Source organism: Columba livia, chromosome Z (assembly GCF_036013475.1).
Source record: "Columba livia isolate bColLiv1 breed racing homer chromosome Z, bColLiv1.pat.W.v2, whole genome shotgun sequence".
Lineage (NCBI taxonomy): Eukaryota > Metazoa > Chordata > Aves > Columbiformes > Columbidae > Columba > Columba livia.
This window is the reverse complement of record NC_088642.1, coordinates 26317717-26344550: the sequence shown is the minus strand read 5'-3', so window position 1 is coordinate 26344550 and position 26834 is coordinate 26317717. Positions and strand designations below refer to the sequence as shown.

General features: G+C 37.0%; 1 protein-coding gene and 1 long non-coding RNA gene across 5 annotated transcripts in view; one reads left to right on the top strand and one right to left on the bottom strand.

Moving 5' to 3' along the window:
• Nucleotides 1-5715: 5715 nt before the first annotated feature.
• Nucleotides 5716-25147, top strand: LOC135577242 (uncharacterized). Of its 3 annotated transcripts, XR_010468789.1 has the most exons (4): nt 5716-6114; nt 11289-11926; nt 12719-12801; nt 17530-25147. It is a non-coding gene; the product is annotated as an uncharacterized LOC135577242 (long non-coding RNA). The 3 variants fall into 3 exon arrangements; XR_010468790.1 differs by lacking the exon at nt 12719-12801 and having other exon boundaries at nt 11289-11874; XR_010468788.1 differs by lacking the exon at nt 12719-12801.
• The window catches only part of NDUFS4 (NADH:ubiquinone oxidoreductase subunit S4), a 48231-nt gene continuing 40761 nt past the window's right edge, over nt 19365-26834 (bottom strand). For both annotated transcript variants that reach the window (XM_065045193.1, XM_065045192.1), the window contains 2 exons: nt 23558-23631; nt 19365-19573 (listed from right to left, as the gene is read on the bottom strand). In XM_065045193.1, coding sequence (XP_064901265.1) covers nt 19470-19573; nt 23558-23631 — 178 coding nt within the window. In that variant the 3' untranslated portion in view covers nt 19365-19469. The remainder of the gene's footprint in view (nt 19574-23557; nt 23632-26834) is intronic.

Genomic DNA, 26834 nt, shown 5'->3' with positions numbered 1-26834 from the left:
TGTCTGTTCTCCACAATGGATTACTGCCAATATACAGAAACGAATGACCTTAAAATGTCTCCCTAAATATTTCTCTGCATTTTCTTTTTCCATGCAGAGTTTCTGCCATTCTCCCTCCCCACCCCCACCCCACCCCTTTCAAACTGCCTCCCCACCCAGAGTGAAAAATTAAATGCTATCAAATTCCTTCTTCTAAAACAAAATAGTTGTTCCACCTTTCTTTCTCTCTCTTTCCATTTTCTACCCCTATCGCCCATGTCCTTTTCTCACTCTTTTCGTTCCTCCTGTTGCTGTATCTATTTATTTCCTGTTTTGCCTGTCTTATTCTGTGTTCTCAGTTAAGGATAACTGATCTGTTCTATAGCCCTTATAGCAACTATACTTACATTACAGCACACCTTACATTACACACACTCATAACTACTTTTGTACTGCTAATTGCTCTAGCCTTCTCTCAGTTACCTTTCTATTCAGATCTTTCATCATATATGATGATGTTTGGGCTCCAGTGCCTTTTCTTTCAGTCTCAATTTTTTTTATAGGCACAAGTTAAACACAGGGTTTGGGACTTTGTTTTTTATTTGTTGTTGTTTTGTTGTTGTTGTTGTTTTGGTTTTGTTTTTTGTTTGTTTTATTTTGTGCCTGCTAGGCCATGCTAGTTAGGGCCAGACGACCTTCCTGATTTGCAACCTCAGTGGTACTTCTGCGTAACCATATGGGACGGCAGTGTATAATTAATTTGGGAACCAAGTTTCTCTCCAAATTTCCATGCAAAATCCCGCCTCAAAAACAAAAAAAGTCTGGAGAGGGGGTCCTTTGACATCATCTTCACACAAGTGTTAGTGTTAGATGTGGTTGCTGTCTTTGAAATGGTTCCTTTTCCTCAAGTGTAATATGTTCCATTTCCACCAGTTTATCTTCCTGAATAGGGCTCAGTGTTGTATAATTAGAAACAACTAGAAATTCCAAAGGTCACCAAAAAAAAGTTCATTACATTTCTGCCTCTGTTTTACTTTCTTACTCTCTGTTTCCCTTCCTTCTTCTTTAATCTTTCTGTTAACAACACAGTTCAGACACACACAGGTTAAAAAAAAAACCATCTAAAGCTACAATCTGTGACAAAACATGTTACTTTTTGCAAAATTGTTTTTGAAACCGTCACTATTTTTTCCAGAATCACAAACTGGCCTGGAAAGAACGAGGTTACTACTTTATTCTCCATCTTCTACTAGTGTTTCCTAAAAGAAACTCCAATCATCAGCCTTCACTGGATCAACAATTTCAGAAACGTGTTTTCCTGATAACATGAATTTATTATCTAATGTGTATGACTGAAATAACTGATGTACTAAATAACTGCCAGCAATCAGTCCTCGGACCAGACTGACTCACAGATAGATAAATATAATGGAAAATGATTATGTTTAACTTCTAATCTAGCTACTTATTAAATTCAACAATGTTCCTTTTGTCATTATCAGGAAAACATAAGTAAACTTTCGGTAGAAGAAAATATTTAGGAACATGGTGACACAGTTAATACTTGTTTCTATTGGGGATCATCATGTTCTCACAATGATCTCTAGGGCAACATGTTCCAAGAACATTTCATTTCTTGTGGGAAAGCTCAAAGGCAGTTTGATTTCTGGCTTTCGCATATATATATAATATAAAGAAAGGGAATCTGGATGTACTTTACAACCTCAAAGTCGAACAGGAAAATGAAAGTCATGAGTCTGCCTAAGCAAGTAATAAAATTATTCAGGTGTTTATCTGAAAAGCTCATCTGTAATGCATAAAGGCTGAAAAAAAATTAGGATACTTTTCTGTCTGTGTGGCATCAAGGAACATACTAAATAACTATGCTAGAGGAGCTGTTACCTCTTCTTGGGTATTAAGTCAGAAAAGAACTCTGGAAAAGTGAGTGTAATTTTGCTGGAAAAATCTAGATCAACTTACAAACAGATTCAGTATTTTTAAGTATTCATGTTAGGCCATTCTGATCTGTAGTGAGGCTTTTTGGGCAGGTGGGAATGGGGTTTATTTTATCTTTATTAACCTTATGGTTGTCCTGTGATTCACATAGATGCTTTTGTTTCAAGGCCAGGCTGACAAGCAGCCAAAAGAGGTAAGAAAGAATAGCAGATTGTCTAACAGACTTCTAAATCTCTCCAACTATACACTCAGCTGGACTTCAACATCCTTTTATTATCAAATTTTAAAAATATTTGTGATTTTCTTAAACTGTTTTATTCTATGGTTGTTTGGAATTCTTAGCTCCAGCATACTTATTGTTGTTTCGGGGGTTTTTCTTGTTTTGTTTTATTTATATCTTAGAGGCTTTAATGTAGTCACTCTTAGAGAATAGAGAAATGGTTACATTTTCTGCAATTGCACTGCAGCTGTGATTCAAACAGGAGCTGTGGACCACATAATGTACAAAACCCAGCAGAGTCTGCCAGCTGTCTAACACTGGGAGACAAAACTGACTTCTGTGTTTGAAAACGGATGGTACCATTGACCGCTTTGTTTTATGTCTACATTTCTAACCCCTCCTCTGGTCCCAGTTCTAAAAGAAAGCTTGTGCAAAGTAATAAAAGTAAGACAACTCAAAGCTACAGCCTCTGGGGTTGAAGAGCAACTGCTATATATTACATTACAGGAGCCAGGAGCTATGACAAAACCTCAATTTTCATGTTGGACATATTTTCTAATAGAAGAGTATATTGACATTACTGTGTTGGTAAAACGGAATTCTCCATGTCACTGTAGTGGGGACGTGTGATGTGTTCAAGAATTCACACAGGATTCATAGTCTACACACACAGCAAAAGTTTCAATGACTGACTTACTTAGAAATCATAATACACACGTCTGCTTTAGTTGTTTCTCACATATAGTCAGTCCAAAGAACAAGGGCATTTGTGGAGAATTTTTTAGCAGCAGGTTGATTAACTTCTGAGAAAGTGGATTTTAATATCAGAAACTGTGACAAAATCTTCCTTGTAATGTTGCTGTGCAGAGGCAGGGCACTCAAATGAAAATTTTATAGTAGCCTTTTGAGAGAGTGAGAGTGTGTGTACGTACGTGAAACAACAGATATTTTAAAGAGCAATATTGTACAAAACAAGTATAGTATGGATTATTTATTTTACAAACAATATTATTAGGATGAGAATAACATAGTGTTATACATTGGAATCTAGGAAAAATGTCCATTACCTTGTAACTCTTCTGTGCAGCGCATGTTGTTGCATGCTCATCTCTGTAAGCTCTGGGACAGCCACTGAAATCCCCATAGGGGGCTATTGCACAGGTACACCAAGGCACAACTGGCTAAAACATTTGTGCCTTAAAAAAACACGTCCATGGAAACAAGTTACATGTTCCCTCAGTTCTTGCAGACCTTCTTCAAGTTACACTATCCCTATTAACACACAGCAACAAAGATTTAGCAAGGTTTATAAAGCTCTGGTAGGAACAGATCCCACTGCTCCCCAGGTAGGAGGCACCCTTGGTTCTGTGTTACTTCAGCCTTTTCTGTTCTGGGGTTTCCTGAAATGTCATCATGGTTCACAGTAACAACAGCTACATTTTTAACCACGCACAAAATGCATAAAGAGAAGAAATGCTTGCTGGCACACTGGTTTGAAAAGCAATGCTGTCTTGGTGGCTTGGGCCAGATGCTCTCTGGGCAGACGATGTAAGAGCAACAGGATACACTGTGATTAATATACTTGCTCCTTCTAGTCCACTAGTTCTTGATGCTCTTCAAGGTACCATGATCAAAACCACAGCAGCAACTTCATCATTCAACAGTGAACAGCCAGTTACAGCCTGTTTTGGTGATTTCTTCTGTACAAACTTTGTCTGAATCCTTCACCTTGCTCTTAATAACAATGGTGAGATTGGCAAAGCCTTGAGGATTTTTTAGCTTACACAGTACATTTTATTATTATATTTTTATTTCTATTATTGGTGTACTACTATTTTATATGACAGTCTAAGACTTGTTACTTCTGACAACTCAGAATATTTATCTCCCTACAACAGCTCTTCCTATGCAATGGCCAGTAGTTTCCTCTGCACTGAAACACCCCAAGAAACAGCATAATGTGGCAAAAAATAGCAACTGCATTTCAGTTTAGAAAAGAGATTGCAGATTCAGGTGTGTATATACTGCATCATGCATCCATATTTTAATTGCTTTTCAAAGTGTTCAGTGTCAGTATCATGAAATAAAGTTTACCACCTTACATCTGTGATAAGCAACCACAGAATTTCTTGACATAATATTTTCAAAACACAGACAAACAAAATTGAAGTGCTGCTAATACCATTTGATTGATCAGTAGTTTCCAAAACCACTTTAATGCCAGAACAGACTGGAACTTCTTGTGGCCACAGCCAAGTTTCAGCTCTTCACACACTTCCCTCTCCCTTTCCCTTATCCAAGCTAGAACATATATATATCTCACATATATATCTGGCATCTTTCTCTGAAAAAAAAAAACCAACCAAACAAAAAACACCTCTTGTGTTACACTGCAATGTATTTAAAGGACTTGTTCCTGGAAGCTGTTTTAGTAAAGCAACTGTCTAATTAAAATTGCTACATTGTAACATATACAGGATATCGCTGTTGCCAGTTTTTTGAAAACCAGCAAGTTCAAATGATAAATTTTGCCATAGAACTTTGGAATTTCCAGTTAAAGCTCATATTCCAGTTGGCAGCCTGACAAAAGTGAACTTTGCTTGGATTTGGATGAAAATTTGATGAAAATTGACTTTGCTTACATTCTTTTCTTCTTTTAGAAGTAACTGTTGTTACTGTCATGGAGGAAGCTCAGTCTTGATCCACTGGAAACAGGCAGTGTCATGATCTGAGTTCTTAACATTAAATTCATTCAAACCTACAAATATAGTTATGGTGTTCTTAGCTCTAAGGTTAAGTTATAGTTCATTTAGATGCCTGATTAAGGGAATATGCCTTCAGTGAAAGCTTACACTTTTTAAAATAAGCAGTACTTTTTCAGTCTCTAAGTAAGGAAGGGAATAGTAAAGCTATCAAAGGAATATCTTAACACATTGTCTTTCCTAAACAATTTATGCTTAACAAATCAGCATTTGTTTCAACAGTTGAAATCCTGACATACACTGACCATTGTCACATTGCAGTCTGCAGTCTTGATGAATAACTTCCCTTTCTCCTTCATCTATCTTATTTGTGACTACACACAAATAAGCAGCAGATTAGCAAGCTGTGTTGCAAATGGAAGGTAAATACTAGTAGTCCAATCACCACCATGGGCACTGTTGCTCTAGTAAGAAAACAACAAAGCAATTCCCATTTGTTATTTGTTGACTATATTCAGCTGACTTTTCCCTTGTTGTTTTGAAGTTTATAAGATAAAGTTCGTAAAGAAAGAGGTGATAACATTTTTAGGCCAACTGATAGAATCTTCTTAGAAAAAAAATACAAATCAACAAAGAAAGTAAAAAAGTTGATCTATCCTTAGTACATTTAATGCTCTAAATTTCTATTTTAAGAGAAATTCCTATTTTTTGTATTTAGTATAATCTAGGTCCATGGAAATGTCTCCTATACTGAAATAAAATTGCCAAAACTGAAGTATTTCAGTGTCATCAGAAGACAGTTAAAAACCACTGGCTAAATGAATTCCATGTTTGTTTGCAACTTGTTAATGAGTTAGAAGTTATTTCCTCGAAAGTAACAACAAAAATCAGAACAGTAATTTCTTTTTCCCAGTGCTTATCTGGAAACTTTCAGTGTCTATTGTTTGATAGACTGGCCAGACTGGTATTCCAGACTCTTTGCTACTGAAGCTCAGAATCTGATTTGTAAGTCACTGCCAACTTTCAGACATTTTCTACTTCTGAGAAAATTCTTAGGCTGTGATGTTTCATACTTACATTATCAAATGCTGTTTTGAGCTAACAGCACTTTGTGGCAGAAACATGTTTCTTCCATTACCAGGGCATCAGCAGCTCTAATGACAACAAACCAATTTCTATCCCATTGTGAATAATGTTTTGGCTTTGCATTGGACATCATTACAGATGAAAGGAAAATGGCTGAAAAGAAACCTTCAGGTAAGCCTTCCCTTTTGTCTTTATGCTGGAACATGCTTTAGGTGTAGGAAGAGTCTCATTCTTTACGTATGGCCCTGCAAAACAAAAAAAGTTTTATAGATACATTTATCTTCTAACATTGCCTGGAGACAAAGCTATAGACAAAACTCTCATCAAAAGACAGAAGTACCAGTAGCTAAAATAGTGTATGGTCAACTTGCGGTGCTCGTCTCGGTGTCTAGTAGACTAGCTGGTCTTAATATTGAAGACAGCTACATTCTGCTACGAGATTATTTGTGCTCTGGAAGGGAACAGCATCCAATGCTCCTACTACTTATTTTACAAAAAGAGTAATTTAACTCAGCAATGGCTACTAAAATGATTTCGAAAAGAGCAAGCCATTGGCATGAGAGGAGATTAAAGTGTTCAATGTGTTTAGTTTAGAAATTAGAGGCTAAAAAAGGAATCTGATCAGGTATTTTAATTCAGAAAGCACTTACCTGAGAGGGAATATTTGCTAAATAAGTGGAAAGCTGTATGAACTGGTTACAAATAAAATTAGTCTGACAATAAGAATAGAAAAAACAGTATTTCAGAGAGAAGCATTCTGGACTGATCTTTGAAATGCAATTAGGGCCACAAGGAATACAATGTTTTACTCTAGCAACTCACAAGTGTGTAAGTGGTATTTGATGATGGGATAGAAGTCATCATGTTGTTGAAAATTAAAACTTGTGATTTGTATCTTTGAGTGGTTAACTTCTATCTGTAACAGAGGCTTGAAAGGAGACTGCATTTCCATATAGCTTTTTTGCACCATATTTTAAATACTTTAATCCTGCCAGCTGTTTACCTGCAGGGGCCATAGAGATTTACATTTGCTTTCAGTGCATAATTTGGCTTTTGGGGAATGAGGGTAGGCAGGGTTACTTTCTTTTGAAGCATCAGACAATGGCTGCAGAAAGTGACAGGATATTTGGGCAGAATTTACTGGTATTTTCATGATATTGAAAAAACTTTCCTGCCTCTGCTCAGTTGTTTAGGAAGGTGTGGAGTCACATGAATGCCTCACCCCAAATTCAGTCTGTTAACAGTCCTTTCAGTTTTCTGCCTTTCTACATGGCATTAGGCACTAATTACTTTCTGGGATCCCCTGGCATTCTTCGCTTCACAAATGCCCTGCTATTGCTAAGGCCATGGCAATTTTTCCTGTTTTACTCTTGCATATTATCTTCCGTGATGATTTTTCGGCTTCATACTGAATGTTCTGGGTTTGTTATAGATTGACAGAAGCATTTGTACCAGGTTTTGAGGTTTCACAGGTAAGTGCATGGCTGCATACTTAGAGCAGTCAGAGCAGATATTCTGGCAGACAGCTGTGGAGTACCTATTCATGATTCTGTAACTGATTCCAGGCACCTCCAGAGACACGTTTCTCAGTATTTAAGTTGACGAAATAGTTGTTGAATCGCTGTGACTGTGAGTGCTTGGAATATGTTTGATGCCCTAAACAATATTAAACATAGGAAATTGCCCCATATGTCCTTTACCTGAGAACATAGTTTACAGTGGAGAGGTGATTTTTTAAAAAAATATTATTTTTTAATGTAGCCACTGCTGTGCTCTTGCAGTAAAACCTCCTCGCCTCTGTTTCACCAGTTCGTCAGTTAGAGGAGTAAGTTCTAGCTTCTGGGGATGCAGGAATATAATAGTCACTTCATCTAAGTTTCCATTCTAACTCCATCATGTAGGCAGGTCAGAAAAATAGCATGATTTGGTCCTTGGATGATGCTGAAGATGTGATGTTACAGTCATAGCCTTCTATGACAGATGGATAAAAAACACCTCTGCAACTTGCCTATCATTACTTTTTGGCACCATTCCGAAAGCAGTGCAAAAGTTTGGACAATCGACAGTAGAGACCTTGCTCAGTTTTCAAGATCTCATTTGCCATCTCCCATCCTCAGTATTGACACTTGGAGACTCTAGGCCACTTTGTTTATTGCTTCCAGATGTAAAAGGTCACCTTCTAGTTCTACAGTAGACTTATGATGAGTGAACTATTTTTTAGGAGGAAGAACAGTAATTCCTACTAACCCAGCTCATTTTATGTGTTCCTCTGCAGCTTGATGGTGCTGCCTTGCATACACCAACAGGAAACATATGTTACTGAGTAAGTGGCATCTATTTGGAATTACAGCTCAGCTGTGGATAAAATGGGATGGGATATAGACAGAATAGCCAGCACTGGTTAACAGTATGCAGACATCAAACCAGCTGGATGCCTCTAGGGAAACATTTGAACATAAGCTTATTTGATTAAGCGGCATTTCAATGTTTATTCAACTAGATAGTAAGCATCTCTTCCTATCTGGATTAGCATTTTCAAGGTACCAACAGTGAAATACATAAACACTTAATGAGAGGAGACCAAAGTGTTGCTTCTCCTATGGCTGCTGGTTTTTAAAATCTATTTTTGCAATAAATCTTCACCTTTGTACATATGCCACACATGCACAGTCAGAATACTTAATCCTGAGTTGTTAGATGGTCTTCAGTGGAGTCCCACGTATTTATTTCACTTGTAAATCTGTTAAAAGTTTTATAATGCTAAGAGTACTGAATACATGTATACAATACAACGAACAGTTCATTTGTGGAAATAATTCAAATGAGAGAGAAAAGGTATCATGTATTCTACTCTTGGACAGGACATTAGTGGCAGGAGGTAATTGCTTAGTGTCTGACTGAAGATTAAAGTATCAAAATAAGCATACAACCCAGACTCGTCCCGCAGGGAGCGGTGTTTCATAAACCCACAAACAGGTGGCATAGCACATACTCCAAAGATGGGAATATTTCCAAAAGAAGTTTCAGAAGCTTTTATGGAGTAAATCTTTATCTGACTGGGGAGAAGGTTCTTATTTAGCTATCTGTTAACGTAGAGTATTTGAGTTAGCAATCCATATGGATTCATTTTGGGAGAAAAACTGCAGCACTGCCTGCAAAATGGTTTGTTCTTTTACTCTTTCAACAAAGCCCGTCACCTCAATCAGGTTGTGAATGTTTTGGCAAGATGCAAATCATAAAAGAGTGTTCTAACATATACACTATATAGGAAGACTTTTTTTATAGTAATTGATTGACATGAAAAGCTACAACTATTTTAAGGATAATTTTAGCTTAGGGATTAAGGTAAGGTGGACTTCTATTGATTCTCAAGAAGCAGAATTAAAATGGTCATAAATGGTCCTTTATTTACACAAAGACAATCAAAGAAACAAAATTAGTGAGTCAAAAACCAGTCTGCGTTCATTTCACCTATGATGCTATAAAGGATGGACCCAGTAACTGCAGAGTACACACACAGCAATTTTTTTGAGACTATAACAAGCTGGATGGATTCCTGCTAAGCTAAGTACAAAGAAACCTTGACACTTGATCAAACTTTCCAGGTCTCAGGGAAATAGGAGGAGAGCTTATTTGGATGAACATAAGATTGCAAATTTTTTCATCAGCATCACTGCAGGTGAAGGTTGTGAGAACAGCCTTATGTATACTGTAACAGGATCCTTCCACCAGACATGCCAGAATGTTTTAATGTCTGAACCAGGATGCCAGGCCAGAAATTCTTGCATGTAACAAAGGCAAAATCTGGCCTCAAGAGAGATGGATGTGCCCAATGGCACATGACAAAGTGTTCTCAGATTCAGGCCTTTTACTGCCCAGGGATTTCTCTAAAATTGAAGTGAGTTTTACTGATTCCTGTTGATACTCTGAAATCCAAAGTTTGCAAATTCTATTCTGCAAGATGGCATTAGAAATTGTATTTCTTTTTCATTATAAGCCAAAATTTGGCAGAGATTTGAGAGTCAGCATATTCTGCCTGTGATCTGGCAAAGAAGATACTCTAAATTAACTAGAAGTGGGTGGGAAAATATTATCCCTGAGGATCTTGCAAGAAATAAAACCTGGAGCTTTTGAAGTTCCTTGCAAAGAAAAATAGAAAATGGCAACAGAGAAATAAACTAGAGTAAATAACAGTCACAGGAGCTACCTAGGAGACACGAGATCTAGACTTGAAGTTCTGGCTCCAAATCAGACATTGGGGTCTGGGACATTCACATACATGATGATTATCCTAACAGTATCTAGAATCCTTGCTTTAGCCACTTCTTTGGAACAGTCCTATTTTGTGCAGATAACTGGAGATTACCTGGGTCAGCAAAAGGGAGAGGAATTCCTTAGCCTAACAGTTAGAGAATTCACCTGGAATGTTGCAGCAGCAGGTGCCAGTCCCTCCACTGCACCTTCCTGGACATTGCACCTTCCTGCTATTGCCTATGCTAGTGGAAGCTCAGTGGTTTTGATAGGAAGTTATGCCTGAATGTAAAGTATTTCAAAACTACCATTTATTTAAGCCAGAATTTTCCCACAAATCACAATGGTTTCAACAACTCAACATTTCCCAATATTACTTAATTTTTTACAGAATATTTCCAAGCTGCCAAGATTCAGAGAATTTTTTATGTTGCTGACAACTCAAACAGCAGGAATTTAGTAGGTTAAACAAACTCAAAACAAAGCCCAAAAAGAAAACCTTCTTGAGCTAGCCTAGTACTAGACTAATGATATGCCACGGATAAAGAGTTAAGCACCTAGACATGACTACTAATTCTAATCACAGATGAGACAATTGGCTACGCTCTGCCATTTTATGCCTTTGGGAGATGGTGAAGGTCATTCAAGTACACAGATGTGGGATGCTGAGCCTCTTGGCCAAGAAAGAAATTCCAAACTCCATAAAACATAGCACCAGGATGGAGCACACGTAACCACATCATTCAAAGACTGACTGCGAATCTTTAAGGCAATGCCTATGGAAAAGAATAAAAGGCCCAACAGGTGCCAGCAAGAACTGGATTTTTGTTTCTGTGACACCATTTGTTTTCTATTACGGATATTTGCGTCTTAGGTTAACATTCCTCTGAGATAAGACCTCATACCTGATAACATTCATCCAGAGGCCAGGCCACGGATCTGTGTCCCTGGCACCATACAACTATTTCTGTCTTGAAACCAAAATACTCCCAAGAACCACATCGTGTTCAAGTCTGGTTTTGTTTTTTTGCTGTTTGTTTTTGTTTGTTTGTTTGTTTGTGTTTGTTTGGTTTTTTGTGGGTTTTATTGTATAGAGACCTGGTCAGGAAAATTGTTTGGGAAGAAAAAAAATGAATCGTGATCCTGGAAAGAGACCCTGAACACATACAAAAGACCATATGGTAATGATCAAAGTTGAGGGAAAACAAAAAGCTGCCTTCCACCTGCAAAAGAGAATTGTCTGAAGATAGTGAAATGGGAATGCTTTGAAGATAAGCCATCACGCAGTGTGGGAAAAGGAGGCAAGAAGTGAAACCTGGTATTGAGACAATTTCCTAAGGTGTATTTTGTGATAGGTGAGTGGCAGAGCCAGGTGCTGATTATTTTCTACCGTGTTCTAACATGTAAAAGTCAGCAGAAGTGCTAATTTTGTTACCTGCTTTTCCTCATAACCTGCTTTCCAGTATGTAGAAAGCAGGCAGGGGAGGAACTCAAAATGATCTCAGCTCTTTCTTTCAAAATATTCCAGGTAGCCAGTCATCTCCCACTCCTGAAGTGGGATTCCTATGTTGTCTTCCATGCTCTTCTCCTGGCTTACTTCAGGAAGATAAAGGCTTAATTTCAAACACGGGCTCTGCAATCTCTCTCTCCTGTGCTTCTTAATCTGTCTGAAATCCGAAGGTAGGAACTGATGGGAAGTGAGGATGCTATTTTTGAGGTCACATCGAGAGAAGTGAGTATACCTAACTCTCCACTCCTCTATTGCAGTCATTGGTAGCATCTATGACTCCTTCAGAAAGCATATGGAGTATTGAGACATAGGCAGGTCTTCGATACTGCACCAAAGTACTAGTCTGGAGGGAAAAAAAAAAAAGGGGGGGGTAAAAAAAGGCATTTCTTGGCCATTTTTTGTAGCCAAGATGGATGCTTCAGCCATCCTTTTTAAAGGAGGCAGACAAAAATCCAGAAGGAACTTGAGATAACATGACAAAATGAAAATATGTATGTAATTCAACCTTGAGCTGTGCAAAGCAAGGAGATTCAGATCTGGAAATATAAATTCAACAGTTTTAACATCCCTCAGATAGATTATATTTTACTGATAAGAAGCTAATTATCTCTCAGTCATGAAGAGTGGTATTCGTGATTGGACTTCAGGTGTTTACAGTGGAGATGGCAGTAGCTTAACTAGCCTCTGTTTATAGTCATAAGTGATCATTCATAGTGGCTTTGTCTAGCCCAGGTCCTGTTTCTGACGGGGAACGAATGTAGACAGGTGTCTAGCTCTGTAAGGATGCTTGCCATGTCCCATACCTTTGGGTAGTCACAGCCTCCAGCCATTTGTGCTTTAGGGACTTCTATGCTAGAGGTGGCTTCTGTGTGTTTAATAACCCTTAATGATATTTTTTTTTTCCCCAATACCTTGCTTAGTCTCTTCTGAGACATGAACATTCAACATTTACATCACACATATGGCAAGAGACAAAAAGCTACTTCTAATGTTCTATGTATCTTATCTCTTCAGATTTCTATACTAACTAAATTAATCAAAACCCAGCAGCTATCAAAAGAATCCAGATGAAGTGTGGATATTCACATTGTGGATAGGTAGGTAGTTCTCACATCACCTCACTTTAAAGCAGACACTGGAAGATGTTGGCATTTGCAGTTTTACACCAAGTTACAGTGATGGGCTGCAGAAAAGTTATTTCCAACTTACAGTTATTTTAAAAATATGGATTATATTCACAGTGACAAGTTTTGCCTTTTCACAGCCTCGTTATTGAAAGTACTTTTGTTTAAATAATTTTACTTAAATAGTTATTATACTTGTGCAAGTGAAGCTCCTGGAATTTAGTTACTGCACATTCTCAGTGCTGTGGTTCACTACTCCTTGTTGAGGCAAACATAACTTTTGGTCCCATATTCTATTTCACGCATAGCTGCAAAGAGCAGTTGCAAACTAGGTATCATGAACATGGAAATTAAAACAAACTTATTTAGTGGAACTGGTAAAATATTTAGTAGTTTGTTTTACAGTGTCTTGGTGAAGCTTCTTCATGCTACGAGATTTTATGTCTGTTCTAGTTATTGGGTATAACAGATATTTGAATGCTATACTTTAGGATGTTGACTGGTAAAATAACTTTGCTGTCAATGCCCCAATAATAAGCTGGTAACCTGTCTTGCCAAAGAGAGAGAGAAAAACGCACCATCAGAAAGATAAAACTTGAATGACCCATGCAACAGATTAATGAATAAGACAGTCTGCAATGTAAAGGGCACTGTAACTGCAGGATTTCCCCAGCCATGTGGATCACTCAAAAATATTTTCTCAAGCACTGTGCAGACATCCCAACTGAAGCAATAAAATTGGTCAGGTGGGTGAAATAAGAAAAGCAAAAATAAATTTTGTTTCTGAGCAGCTTTATAATTTTAACAAAACACCTATTTGGCAACAACATCACATCATGTAAACCAAAACAGCAAAACATCCAAGAACTAATCAGAAAATGTGCTGCAATAAATAGAGAATTTACTAGGCACTGCCTGTAGTAAGCAGCATGTTCTGGTTTTAAATTCACAATATTTCTCAGTCGGGTGTTTTACCTTCCCGAGCTGCTTAAGGCAGAAGGCAGCAATGACAAGCTTACATTTGATTAGAAAAATCATCTCAGCACACTGACTACAGCTTTGCATACATATACCTATAAAAGGCATGCTTAAAGAAAACAGCTTGTTAGACATGCGAAGACTTTTCTCATCTCTACCTAATACAGAGAAATTAAAATATCTTCCAGTACTTACAGGCACAATACTAGAATAAAGACTTCAGCTGACTTAGCAATACCTTTTTAAGAATAATTGTACTTACTTATAAAGTCAAGCCATTGTTTTACTGGGATGTCTTACGAGGGTTAACTGTATGTATAATATGAAAATATTTAATCTTCATTGAAATACTTGTGCAATAATAGACAACAATTTTGAACCTGTGGAATTTAGCTCCATGTAGATATCTGAGTATGATAACCTGTTTAAAAAAAAAAATGATGACTGAAGATCATGATGGTCTGTAGTAAATCTCCATCAGCTTCAAAGTGGAAACTGTTTGTCGCCATTGATCACAAAGCATTGACAAACACAATAGTATGAAATGTGTGAACGCCATACTGGCAAAAAGTACTAATAACAGTCATTTTGTGCCAGATTAGGATACTGACATGAACAAACCCAGCTTTAGCAGTGGCCAATAGTGACAGTCAAGAAAAGAAAACAAAACCAGGGCTACTCCAAGGATACCCTTTCCCAGCTGCCAGCAGCTTTAGCTCAGGGATTTTTCTAAACAGGAAACTTTTTTATGTTTAATGCAAACTTGTATTGCATGCATTTCTTTTGTTTGAGTTACTGTAGTTTTGGTAGTGAAAATGTTGCCCCATGAATTTCAAAATCTGCTATGTGAAAAATGTACTAGTTTAAACTGCATCCTCATGAGTTTGTTGATCTGTCTCTGCATGAAAAACACTGAATAGTTATTAATATACACTATTCTCTGCACCACTTGTGATTTTAGAGGCCACAACCATACGCATCCTCAGTTCTCTCTCCTGGAGACTGAGTTGCTAATTCCACCCTACAGATTTGCTCCTCAAAAAATGATACTTTTAACTATGCTGTTGTCTCTCACTGTAACCTTAGGGAATTCTGAAAGCCCTCTGTAAATCCAAACTGACTACTATGTAAATCATCTTTTCTCCATATTCACCAACTCCTCTGAAGAACATGGAAGTCAATTATGTCTAAAATAGAGCAACTGACATATCATTTTTATATCCTATCTGTTCACAGCACTATAGAGGGTTTTTATTTGTGTTTATGTTGTTGTTTTTCTTTTGAGGGGAAACCCCAGAACTCAATAAACTAAAACCCCAAACCTGTCACCTGTTATTCAGGTAGAGGTTTAAACAAAATATTTAAGCCACAGATAATAAAGTTTCATCTTTGAATTCCTTCAGGGCTGCCACAAGACTACTGTCTGACCATTATATTTATTCTAATCAAATTGTCCAAAAAGGTTTTCTATACAGGAAGGGTTCAAGACAGGAACCCTTCTACCATTCCTCATGATGAACATGGATGGAAGTATCAGTATTTTGAATCCAAATGAAATCCACATTTTAATACAATTTCAAAATAATTTGCCTTTGTTGTTGTTGTTCTATTAACTTGCTGTAGGCACATTTATTTCAGTGAACTTGTCATGTTGGTGATATATTCCAGCATTAATCAAATAACAATTAAAAATAAATTCCTCTCAGAATGTACAAATAGGAACAAGGATTTATGAAAGTACGCTGCCTTGCTAGACATACCATAACTTACAACTGTCTAATTTTTTTTTTTTTTAGGTTACTTCAGGTTTCTTTATTTGCATAACAAAATATGTTGGCATGCCCAGTAACCAAACATAAAGGTAGATAACTGTATCTCTGGCAAAACCAAACCACACAAGCTCCTGGTGTTAAATTACAGGCAAAAGCTAAAATTAGTCCAAATCAGCCTCTCTCTTCTACTACATAATAAAACTTTGCAGGGAAGGATAATTAAATTTTCCATTTCAGAGTATCACTTAATAGTCTGATTTGTTTTAAATTATCCATCAAACTGTAGAGTTAAGGATTACACTGTTAGAAACCTGAAACGGTGCTTTTAGTTTCCTGACAGTCTTTTGGTTCCATTACAACATCAGGATTTTGAGAGTTTGCAGGGCCTTTGTTATAACAAAAAAAATCTTTGTTGCAATTATGAACACTGCCGATCTTCAAAGTAAAATTACATTTGCAGGATACCAAGTTATCACAACAGAACTATGCAAAATATATTGGGGTATTTGCAGGTATGCACCTACATTTTGTAGGGAGTCCTATACTGCAAAGTAGATATTGTTATTGGTAGTTAACCATAGAATGGGGAGGATTTACTTCCAGCATTTGAATTTGGCTTAGGTACAAGACAAACCATAAAATATAAAGGTTAGGACCATTCTGAGCATCAGAGAACAGCTAGACCTGGGTTGGTTCGGGTTTTGTTTCTCTGTGGCTCATTACCAAATTGATGTAAACAGGCATATATTAAACAGAATAGAATTCATTGCAAGGAACTTAGGAGAAAAAATGCCAGGACGGGGGAAATAATAATGTGGGGTAAAAGAAAAAAGTTAAAATATTATAAAACCACTCTTTCGAAACTCATGTATGAAAATCTTAATCTGATCAAAAGACATTAAAAAAAAATCTGCCAAGCACCTTATAGAGCTGATGGGAGTAAAAGTAGTAGCATATGGGAGGAAGATGCTGCTGCTGCTGCTTCTCTCTTGAAAGAAGGAACTTTCACCCAGATTTGACAAGAATAATCCAAACTTCATTGTGATATGTAGCTGGCTGAGACAGCACTGACAGGTAATAAGCCTTATTGACTCAACTGATGATACTATGCAATAATCTACTAGAAATGGGAAAAGACTTTGTCCAGTAGCAGCGTTCTACCTCCAGAACTTCACAAAATGTATCTACACAAGTCCAAGTGTAACCTGCTTCTGGTCAGCTTCTGTTATATTTGCAAAAGACTTTCCACAATAATGGAAGCTACAAAACTGTAAGGAAAACTTCTCAGATCTACATAGCTCAATGAGAGAGTGTAAATGTGTACAGCCTCTCTACAGTGCTGGCATGCAATTCCTTAATACTCTTTTGGTTTTTATTGCCATGTAAGGTGACATGCAAATCCCGAAAGAACACGTTCTGTTTTCTTGGGAGCTTTAAACTTTTTCTTTTCCCATTAATGATTTTAATACTTCTGGAAGCTTAGAGGATTACTGCCATCAAAAACTTTAATTATTTGGGTGCAGCACAGCTATATCTACCATCAAGATGAATATTTAACCTTGTTCAGCATTTCTACCAGGCTTGAGTCCTCAAAACCTCTTCAGATTTCAATTTTCAGATCAATGGTTAAGGACACTAAAAAAAGCCTTATTATGGGAGTTTACCTGATGTGTCTTTTGTTTTGACATACTCAAGATCTGAGCGCAATTGTACCTGTCATAACACCCTGCAGAGTAGATAAAAGCTGGAGTTTACAAATGAAACATTCATGTCTGCAGGTATTTAACTAAAGAGTCAGATCACCTTGTACAGCTTCAGTTGAAGCCTAGTGCTGTAGTATCCTAATAAACTAATTAAAGAGTAATGAGATTTAGTATCTAGTAGATTTTTTGATCTCTAAAATGTATTCCTATTGTCTTCTGCAAACGCTTGTACTCAATTTCACTTCTAGGGTCTGAAGACTACAGAGATGATAATCTACTCTCTTGCACTGTCAGTATGCTCATTCTTAAGAAGCCATCCAACAGAAGAAAAAAAATCCAAGTCCTAGGAAAGTGACGGGAGCAAAGGCAGGTCTGGGCTCAAACACGACTTAAAGACTTGAAGGTGGGGTGCACACTACAGAATCACAGTGAACATCCACATTTAAAGAATAGAAGAAAAAGCCTTCTTCCTCAGGAAGTGGGGAAGGGGACCTAAATTCTGCTTTGGATATATCCATTATCTTAGCAGGAGAAACAAACAAACAAAAAAGAAACAGTGCTCTATGTAAAACTTCTTCTAGTTACAAGAAGTATACATCAGTATGTAGCAATTTCATGTATTATGTGTCTAAAGGTACTGTTAGATATCTAACATTTATCAGTCACTTCCCTGGACTACAGAGTTTCAAAAACCAAGCTGTGCATCTGCTGCATAAGACACCCAGGCACTTTTCAACTTTAGTGTTGACAACTAATAAAGCTTGAAGACCATTAAATTAAGATTTTGCTAATCTCCACTTGCAAAAGACAGAAGAAAACCTAAACCAAAGCCAAACCAAACAAAAAAAACCAACCAACCAACCAACAAAACCTCTCCAAAACAAATTACTTTTCTTATACTGTCTCCTTAGTAAGATCAGCATATTAAGCTGGAATACAAAGAGATACAGTAGATTCTCGGCTGTTAAGATTCCGGATTGGTGCACTTCGGTGTTCCTGGAGGACTTCAGGCTTCACTGCACAATGCAGCATTCAAAATTCAATAGGAAGATGAATTGGAATAACCGTTCTTGTCTGTGATAGGAAAATAGCGACATCAGCAAAATGGTTGATTACACTGAAACTGGGACAAAAAAATGCTTTAAACAAATGTTGGCCAGCACATAGGGCAGCTGGTTAAAACCAATACTATAATCATATGTGAGCAACACAAGGTAGTTTTATACCTTCTTTTAGCCAGAATTGAGTGCGTAGCACTTACACCATTCTTTAGATCTATGTGGAGAGAACTGTCTCAACGGTTTCTTGTGTGAAAGTTGGGATAAGGCTTCCAGTTGCATACGAAAAAGCTGTACCTTTGACCATTTGTGAGAGTGTTCACTGATCATGTGTTGATATCCAAATTTGTAAGTAAAAGATACAGGAAAAATGAATAAATCAAAAGCCATAGACATAGAACCAAAGATTCCAAACATAATATTTTGCATTGCTAAAATGAATAATTTAATGCCATGTAAGACAAATTGAGCTCAGGCTATATATTCAATGTTAAGCTAAGATGCTACCACATTTCTTAGTTTCACTTTCGAGGAACATCATAGAGAAACAACTGCAATTTCGGTCTTCTGGACTAAACCTTCCTCATATCCAACACAAAACCCAGTGCTTTTTATTCCATGGAATGATGACAATATTAATTTGGGCAAAAGGAGATTATATAATATACCTTTATATAGAATAGTCTACGTTACAATCAAACGTTAAGTTTAACAGTATTTGCTATTCAATTGACAAGCTTCTCTTGTATACAAAGAGAAAGAAAATACCCTGGCTTCTACTGAGATAATTTGTAAATGGAAGGCTGGTAAGTTTAAACAAGATAGTGAATATAAAATTACCATCAAAGATAAACCATAATCTTCAAAGTTGCAGCTGATTTCAAACATTCCTTTTGATAGATTCCTAGTACAGCATTTTTTTTGGAAGTATGAACACTCCAAATCTCCTCTATTTATAGGGAAGTTTGTAACAGGTTCAATTGGAGACATCAAAAACATTTTAAATAGACATCACAAGATGCATCTGTAGTTTAAAGGTCAAATTTATTAGGAGATTAAGAGATGTATTATACATGGACTATAAATATAGCACAGCTGACTTTATTCACAGTCAGACAGCCAATGTCAACCTATTTTGTAGACACTCTTGTTCTCTTGTTCCAAGAAAAGTTTGCACCATACGACTTGGATTTAGGTTTTGGAATCTTCTTCTCTTCAACATCATAGCTCCAGCCTGGAGGTTACAGGGGAAATGGTGGGGGGAGAAAAGAAACAAAGAGAATTCTAAATATTCTCAGCATAAAATAGAGAGCAAATGCAACTTAAACCTTTTAACTTTAATGTCTTTTTCTCCACGTAGGCATCCACTAGTTTATTCCTTTGTAGTTAGCAGCAGAGAATACTAAAATGCCACAGATGTGACAAATGCCTGTTCTCTCAGTTGATAATCCCTAACTATATTATGTACCTACATTTTCTTTATTCCTGCAAACTTGACAGTCATCAGTGAAAAAGCTCAACAGGGAATACTGACTGTCCTGCAAGTTCATGGCTCCACAACTCATCAGCATCACAGAAGCAGAAAGGCTCTGTGTATGCCAGCACAGGAAATGAAAGTAAAGATAAAATAAGGGAAACATGGGGAAAAAACAACATACAGAAGATCAATGCTAAAGCTTGGGAAAGAATGGAGACCATGGAAAGGTACAGAAAAAAGAAAGGTTAGGAGGGCCAAAGAAAGGAATAGCAAAGAAAAAACTTAGATTCTAATTCTAAAAATTTAGAAAGTAGTTTAATACTTAACGTTTTCATAAGAACATAAAAAAATAAGAGTAAAAGAAAAGAGAATGAAGTGATAGAAGACAAGTAAATTATGTGATAGTTAAGCAAGAGAAATGCTAAAAATTGTCAGAAAAGAGGAGGTGGAGACATTAGTGTTTATGTAAATCAAAATGCAAATTGGTTGCAGCCTCCAGGTGTCTGGAAAGTTGCCAGGGCAGCACTCAGTATGCCAAAGTTTTGTCTCTTTAGCTGCAACATTTCACTCAAAGTTGAGGTACTTGAGTTGAAGCTAGAAGTGGTTAAGTATGAAATTTTAACAGATACTAATAAGATGACACTTTTTTTTCTTAGTTTTAAAACAAAAACTTCGTAAGTCTTTAAAGGTTTAATATATATCTAAATTTCTACACTTAAGATGTTCACAGAAAACACTCAAGATACATCTATGTATCAAAACAAGTTTTGTAAAATACACAAGTTTTCACGTCACTGTGACTCAATTTTGTGTATTCACAAATGTCACACAAACATTTCCTTCATGTTTATTAGGCTGAACCAATATTAATTTCCAAGTTAACTATTCTCCACAAGAAATGCTAGAATAGAGGTTTTAAAAACATTATTTCCATCTGTGAGGGCACCAGCTTTTGCTTACTGTTCTGATTAAAAACACAAGCTTGAGTAAACAACCAGAACTAGATCCAGACTTCGGTATCGCAACATTCAGCATTGTAACACCTAACTTTGAAGCACTTGGCTGCTGGGATGGAATCTACAGGCCCAAGTTTTGTGTTATTTTTTTACACATTAGACAGAGTGGAGCTGAGCACCTCCAAAAGAGATTCACAACTGCCAATACACTGACTTGGCCTGCCATAGCCATCCAAAATCAAAAAAGTTAGTTATATCCAACTTTGGATTGTAAGAGGCCACTATATGTGATAAAGTTTCACACTCTGGAACAGTCCCCTTGAGTTAGGCACCTTCAGTTGTTCATGATAGAGAGCAGAGGTCACCTTGTTACTCAAGATACATGTTTTTAAACAACTATCTCAGTGATGTCAGACAGGATTAAAAAAAAAAAAATTAGGTTGACAGGTTAAACTTCTAATTTCATCCTGTTACAAGTGCCTCCTCCTTACCTCGACTTCAGACCATCCTCAGCTGTCATATTTTACACAAATTACTCCCGTTACTGTATTCAGTGCTGTTATTCCTACACTAGAAAACATCAGATGGGGCAGGACGAAAGACAGCTTGCCTGAGGTTCCTGAAGTTCTAAGATGAGAAACAACTCTAAAGTCTCCCAATCCTATCAAAATACCTGCAATATCTAGGTTTTACAGAGATTAAACTTGAGGTTTTTAAGGAATCTTGTAATGGGTTGGACAGAGAGGTAAATATTTGTGTTCCTAGACTTAGACATGTTTCAGTAACACCTCAGTTCAGAAAAGTAGTTCCATTGTAAATGAGTGCCTAAGTTTCTCATTTCTTTCTAAACACAGAACTCAATATTGTAAAATTTATAATTCCAGGTACATCTGATACAGAGGCTATTACTACAGTAAATACTATGCACATATCATGTGTATAAAACTGAACCACCTTAAATAAAAACGGAGTGAGAATTTAGGCAAGCCAGTATGTGTAGAAAAGTTTGGTACATCTCATTTATGGTAAAATTAAGGGTGCAAGCTAAGGAATACTAAAGTAATAATATTAATACTAAGTCACAGCCTTAGTTTAGTTGGTAGAGTTTCTTTGTAGTTTTCCTGCAAAACAGAGATTAATTACTAGTTCAGTGAAGGCATAAACTTCCTACCCCTAACGATTCAAGTATTTTACTTGAATCTGCATTTTGAAAAGACAAAATACAACACATTTGAGAAGACAATATAAGTAGCTCATAATTATAGTGATTTGTAGGCCAGGATTAAGTTTTTTTTCTCTTATAGGCTGAATTTCACAAGAAATAGAAATAGCATGAACAATACAGAAGCATAAAGCAACACCAGATTCTCCTAAACTTCCTGTTTGTTCACAGAACATTACAAAATACTATTAACATTGCACATCTAACAACTCTGCACAATTTGGTCTGATCAAGAACTTTACTCTCTATTTACCCCAGACCAAATCATGTTGAAAGCTGTAAACCACAGGGAAGACTTCTGAATAAGCTTACACTCCATGTGCATTATTCCTGCTTTAACTCACTGCAATTAATCTTCTTCACATCCATGAGCACTAAGCATCAAGCCTAGCTCTTTAAGAAAAATTAAACTGATTTTAAAAAAAGTCGCAAAAAGAAAATCATATCGACACATAAAAGGACTGCTGAATATTCAAAAAACTGAGATTATGAGTACTGCTTGTGGTACCACAATTCTGTGAGAAAATACAAGCCTAGATAACCTTGGAAGTTTATAGATATAGTCTTTCTGATACATCATTACCATTAAAATATTAAGCAATGATACTGGGTTTTCTACCGTCTCTGTTCTCAAATATGAACAAACATCACATGTAAGTGTTTAGGCTCCAGTATTGTACTTGGGAAGAGCTGAAATAACTTCCTCAGTCTATGACTTCTCTTTGGGTCTGTGGCAGGGAAGGTGCTGATCTCCTCTCTTTGATGACCAGCGACAGGACACGAGAAAATGGAATGAAGCTGGATCAGGGGAAGTTCAGGTTGGACATTTGGAAGAGGTTCTTCACTGACAGAGTGGTCAGTCACTGGGACAAGCTCCCAGGGAAGCAGTCATGGCACAAAACTTGTCCGAGTTCAAGGAGTATCTGGATGATGCTCTTGGTCATATGGTTTAGTTTTAGGTGGTTCTGTGAGAAGCAGGGAGCTGGACTTGATATTTATGGGTACCTTACAACTCAAAATATTCTGTGATTCTACAATAAATCCATTCTGCAACATGGCCAAAACTAAAGTCCAACATGCTTACTTCGTAGTGACTTAATTTTTCTGATTATCAAACATTTACAAGGATTCTGATTGTCTTTCCGCAACTAGAATTCAGATGCTCGTGTCAAGCCTTCAGGCAAAAATCCCATTGCCATGCTGCTCAGAACCGCAGCCTGGGATACTCTTAAAGACAAGGTATTAATTCTCCTCCAAGACCTGAGCAAGACTCAGTTCTCACTCAAAACACAGATATTTGCAAAAGCATTGCAACAGTAATGTTAAGAGGCGGAAACACTTTTCCAAAAAGTGGAAGGTCTAAATTCAATGCTTTCAGCACACTCAGAAAAATCCCCTCCCTTCCCCCATTTTCTTCCTCCTCAAGTACAGCACTAGAGGTCTACCATTTTTGTGAAGCAGAGGCAAGAGACTTTATCCCGTACTTCTTCTGTTGTTAATGCTTTGAGATCAAGATTGCCTACAGAAACTGAATCCCTCATAGCTAATAGGTATAATACATACCATTTTTTTCAGCAAAGGCAATGGCATCTTCTTTAGTAGAGAAAGTAAGAACCATGTTGGATAAAGGATCAGCTCTGTAAGAAATCAAATGACAAACAGAAAATTGTTATATCTGATCTCAAGTTCTATATTACACAACTTTTTGTAGTACGCCACCTCGCAAGCCATTCAAAACCCCTTTATTTTTATTTATTTCCATGATTAACACTTTCAGAAGAGTATAGTTCCACTCTCGCAAGCCTGTTAAACTTCCCTCCCAATTCCTTGCAGAAATTGATGTTTTAAGTTTTTTTGACAAACACATCTAACCACCTGCTGATGTTATAATAAGCGCTCTGAAACAATCTTTTTCATTTTTAGATCTCTGTAGTCCATCTTTTTTGAAAGATTAGGAGGGTTAAGGCAATTTTAAACATTTTAAGGAGACAAGAAATCTGCAGAGCACTAGGGGAAAAATAATCTTATACAGAAAAAAGCAGAATATCAAACTGAACAAAGAAGGAATTAATCAGAGACTGAAAGTACATAAAAAGCCCTCAAGAGTTCAGCTTTGGCTGAAGTTACAACAAGCAGATTGCAGGCCATTACTGAAAAGAAAGATCAGAAATGCAAACTGCTAGCTAACTAAATACAAAGTGTCTAGTTTTAGATGATCAGCTATTCCTTAACGGCATTTCTAAAAGGATTCAAACAGCAAAAATCTTTTTGAAACAAATTAAAATCTCAGTTAAAAAAACAAACTACCTTATTTGTTGCTATAAAACCTCAATTTAAGAACAATGACAATGAAAAAAACAGCGCTTTAAAAATCAGTCCACAAAGCTTTTAGAGAAATAAGATAGTGGCAGTAGAAACACTATGATTAGTCAATGCTTCCCTGAGACAACACTGCACAGGAGCCTGGGAGACAACTGGGAAGAAAAAACCAAATTGCAACAAATGATTGAAGAAGCTGCTTCTCAATCATTCTCTCTTCAAAGCTAGAGGAGTAAGTGAAGAGAAAAAGCAACTAAAGACGCACTGAACTCTCTACAATAAAGGGCGAAGCCTGTGACTGGTGGAGGGGGAGGGGAAGAGGGGGAATCTAGCTTCCAGCAAAGACAAAAATGTAATTTTATCTGATGTACTCTTGGAAAATGGAGTTCACTATATATCTGATATAAAAACCAGGATTTACAGCAGGAATTACACTTTCACAAGCCACTAAGATGGGCTCTCTTAAAGACATTTAAAGATTTCTCTTATAAAGGTAGTATGGAAAATTAGGAACTAAGAATTAGTCCATGGCGTGATCAGTGGAGAATCAAGTGACCCACATATACCACAATATTGCAACAGCTTTTGCTTATCATTCTTCTCTTCCATGACTAGAGCTGGAAAAATCTCAACGCTACCAAGTGGAAAACAAAGAAGTTTAAGTCTGAAATGTTGCGATGGGCCACTCCCTGCTCAGTCCTGCAAGTTTGGCAAAAACTTCACAGGACAGAGGCATCCTGGAAATGAGGATTGTGCAGAAAAGACTTGTTCTGTTGTCATGTGGAATAATCTTTCATACAATTTAAATACAGCTTTTTTATTTCTTTCCATAAATGAGCTATCCCTGTGTTTAAGTTGGTGATAATCTTTGAGTAAACTGGAGTCCAGGATGGCCAGCATGATGTTCTGGTTGTGTTGGCCACAGCAGTGCTACAGGATTTCCTATGCCTGCCCTAAAATGTCTTACCAGTCACTGCAAACTGGGATTCCACACTTCGTTCTCTTATGAGATCCTGTATGTCGCGGTTCAGACGGACAAACGACATGGACCAAGTTCTTTCAAGATGAAAGTAATAGATGCCATTTATTGCTACAAGTGCATTTTTATACAATTCATGTATACCAGTTCATGTGTCTTTTCACTATTGGTTACAAGTTAGAGCACTAACATCTCATTGGTTAATTTTTCTATCATCCATGTTATTCTTCTATCCCCTTCTTTCTCACCGGTACATCTCTCCTCTCTCCGGATACTCCTTTACTCCCATCCTTCTCAAGGGTAAATCTTAATATCTCAAGGCTGATCTCTACTCTCATATTTTCTGTCAAGGATTCCACAGACCCGCTGCAGTTTCCCACACCTGTACAATGGAAACCATGCATTTCCCACATTGCTTTGTTTACACGTTTATATTAAAACAAGCACTCAAGAACTATCCATAGGCATTCCTGTAAATCTCCCTATTAAAAAAAAAAACAACCATGGGTACACCTAAGTTAGATCTACAACTGGATAATTTTCACTGAAAAAAAAACAGTATTCAGGAAATAACAAATGCAATAAAAAGAATCAAAAAAGACTGTAAAATGACAGAAATATAGCAAAGGCCTACAGTTAAATATGTATATTGAGTTCAGTGGAAAAAGGATCTATATTGAGTTCAGTGGAAAAAGGATCTACTCCCTAGACCCTAAAGGGCTCTAATCCACTATCCCATTACATTATTCAAAAGTAAACGAGAAAACTTCTAAGAACTGTTCTTTGCAGAAATTAAATCTGAAAAGAAGAAACACTTCTTCGGTATTTCTGGGTGTTGAATGGCAATTTGAAATTATCAGAATATTCACTAATAGTTTTTGAGAGAATTTATTAAAAAAAATCACAAATTAGTTTAAAACCTTTAACTTAGCAGTGCCAATACTCACCACAGAATTTGCTGTTGACTTACCTGGAGCCTACACACATGCAAAATATCCCTTTCCCTACCCTAAAATAAAAACGCGTGCAGAGGTAGATTCATCCAAAACAGCCATTCCAGCTAAAATTCCCACAATAAACTCACTCGAGCACAATTTAACATACAGGTAAACCCTTAACACCATGGCTAATTTTTCTAGGTGGTTTATTTAGCACAAATGGTTGTGACTCTTAGAAAGGTTAAAAGCCATTGTTTTGGCTGAGATCATGCAAAATCCCACCCAGAAAATTATTTGGCTGTGGAGGTTAAAGTCAGCTGGAATGCAAGGGGGAATGAGAAGAAATGTTAAATTTGACCTGAACTAAAGCAGGTGTTACTGGCACCTGCTACAGTATTATGATCTGTGCAGTGGTATAAATAGACCATACACTGGTGGCAAGACACCTGGGGGGCACACAGACAGCACGGAAAGGTGTATTGCTGGTCAACTGTGCATCATCTAATTAATTTAGGCACTGTGAAACAACCTGGTCACTACTTGCTAACTGTAGAAGGTACTTGCAGTAGTCAAGTCAATCAAGCCACACACATCTTAGATTATG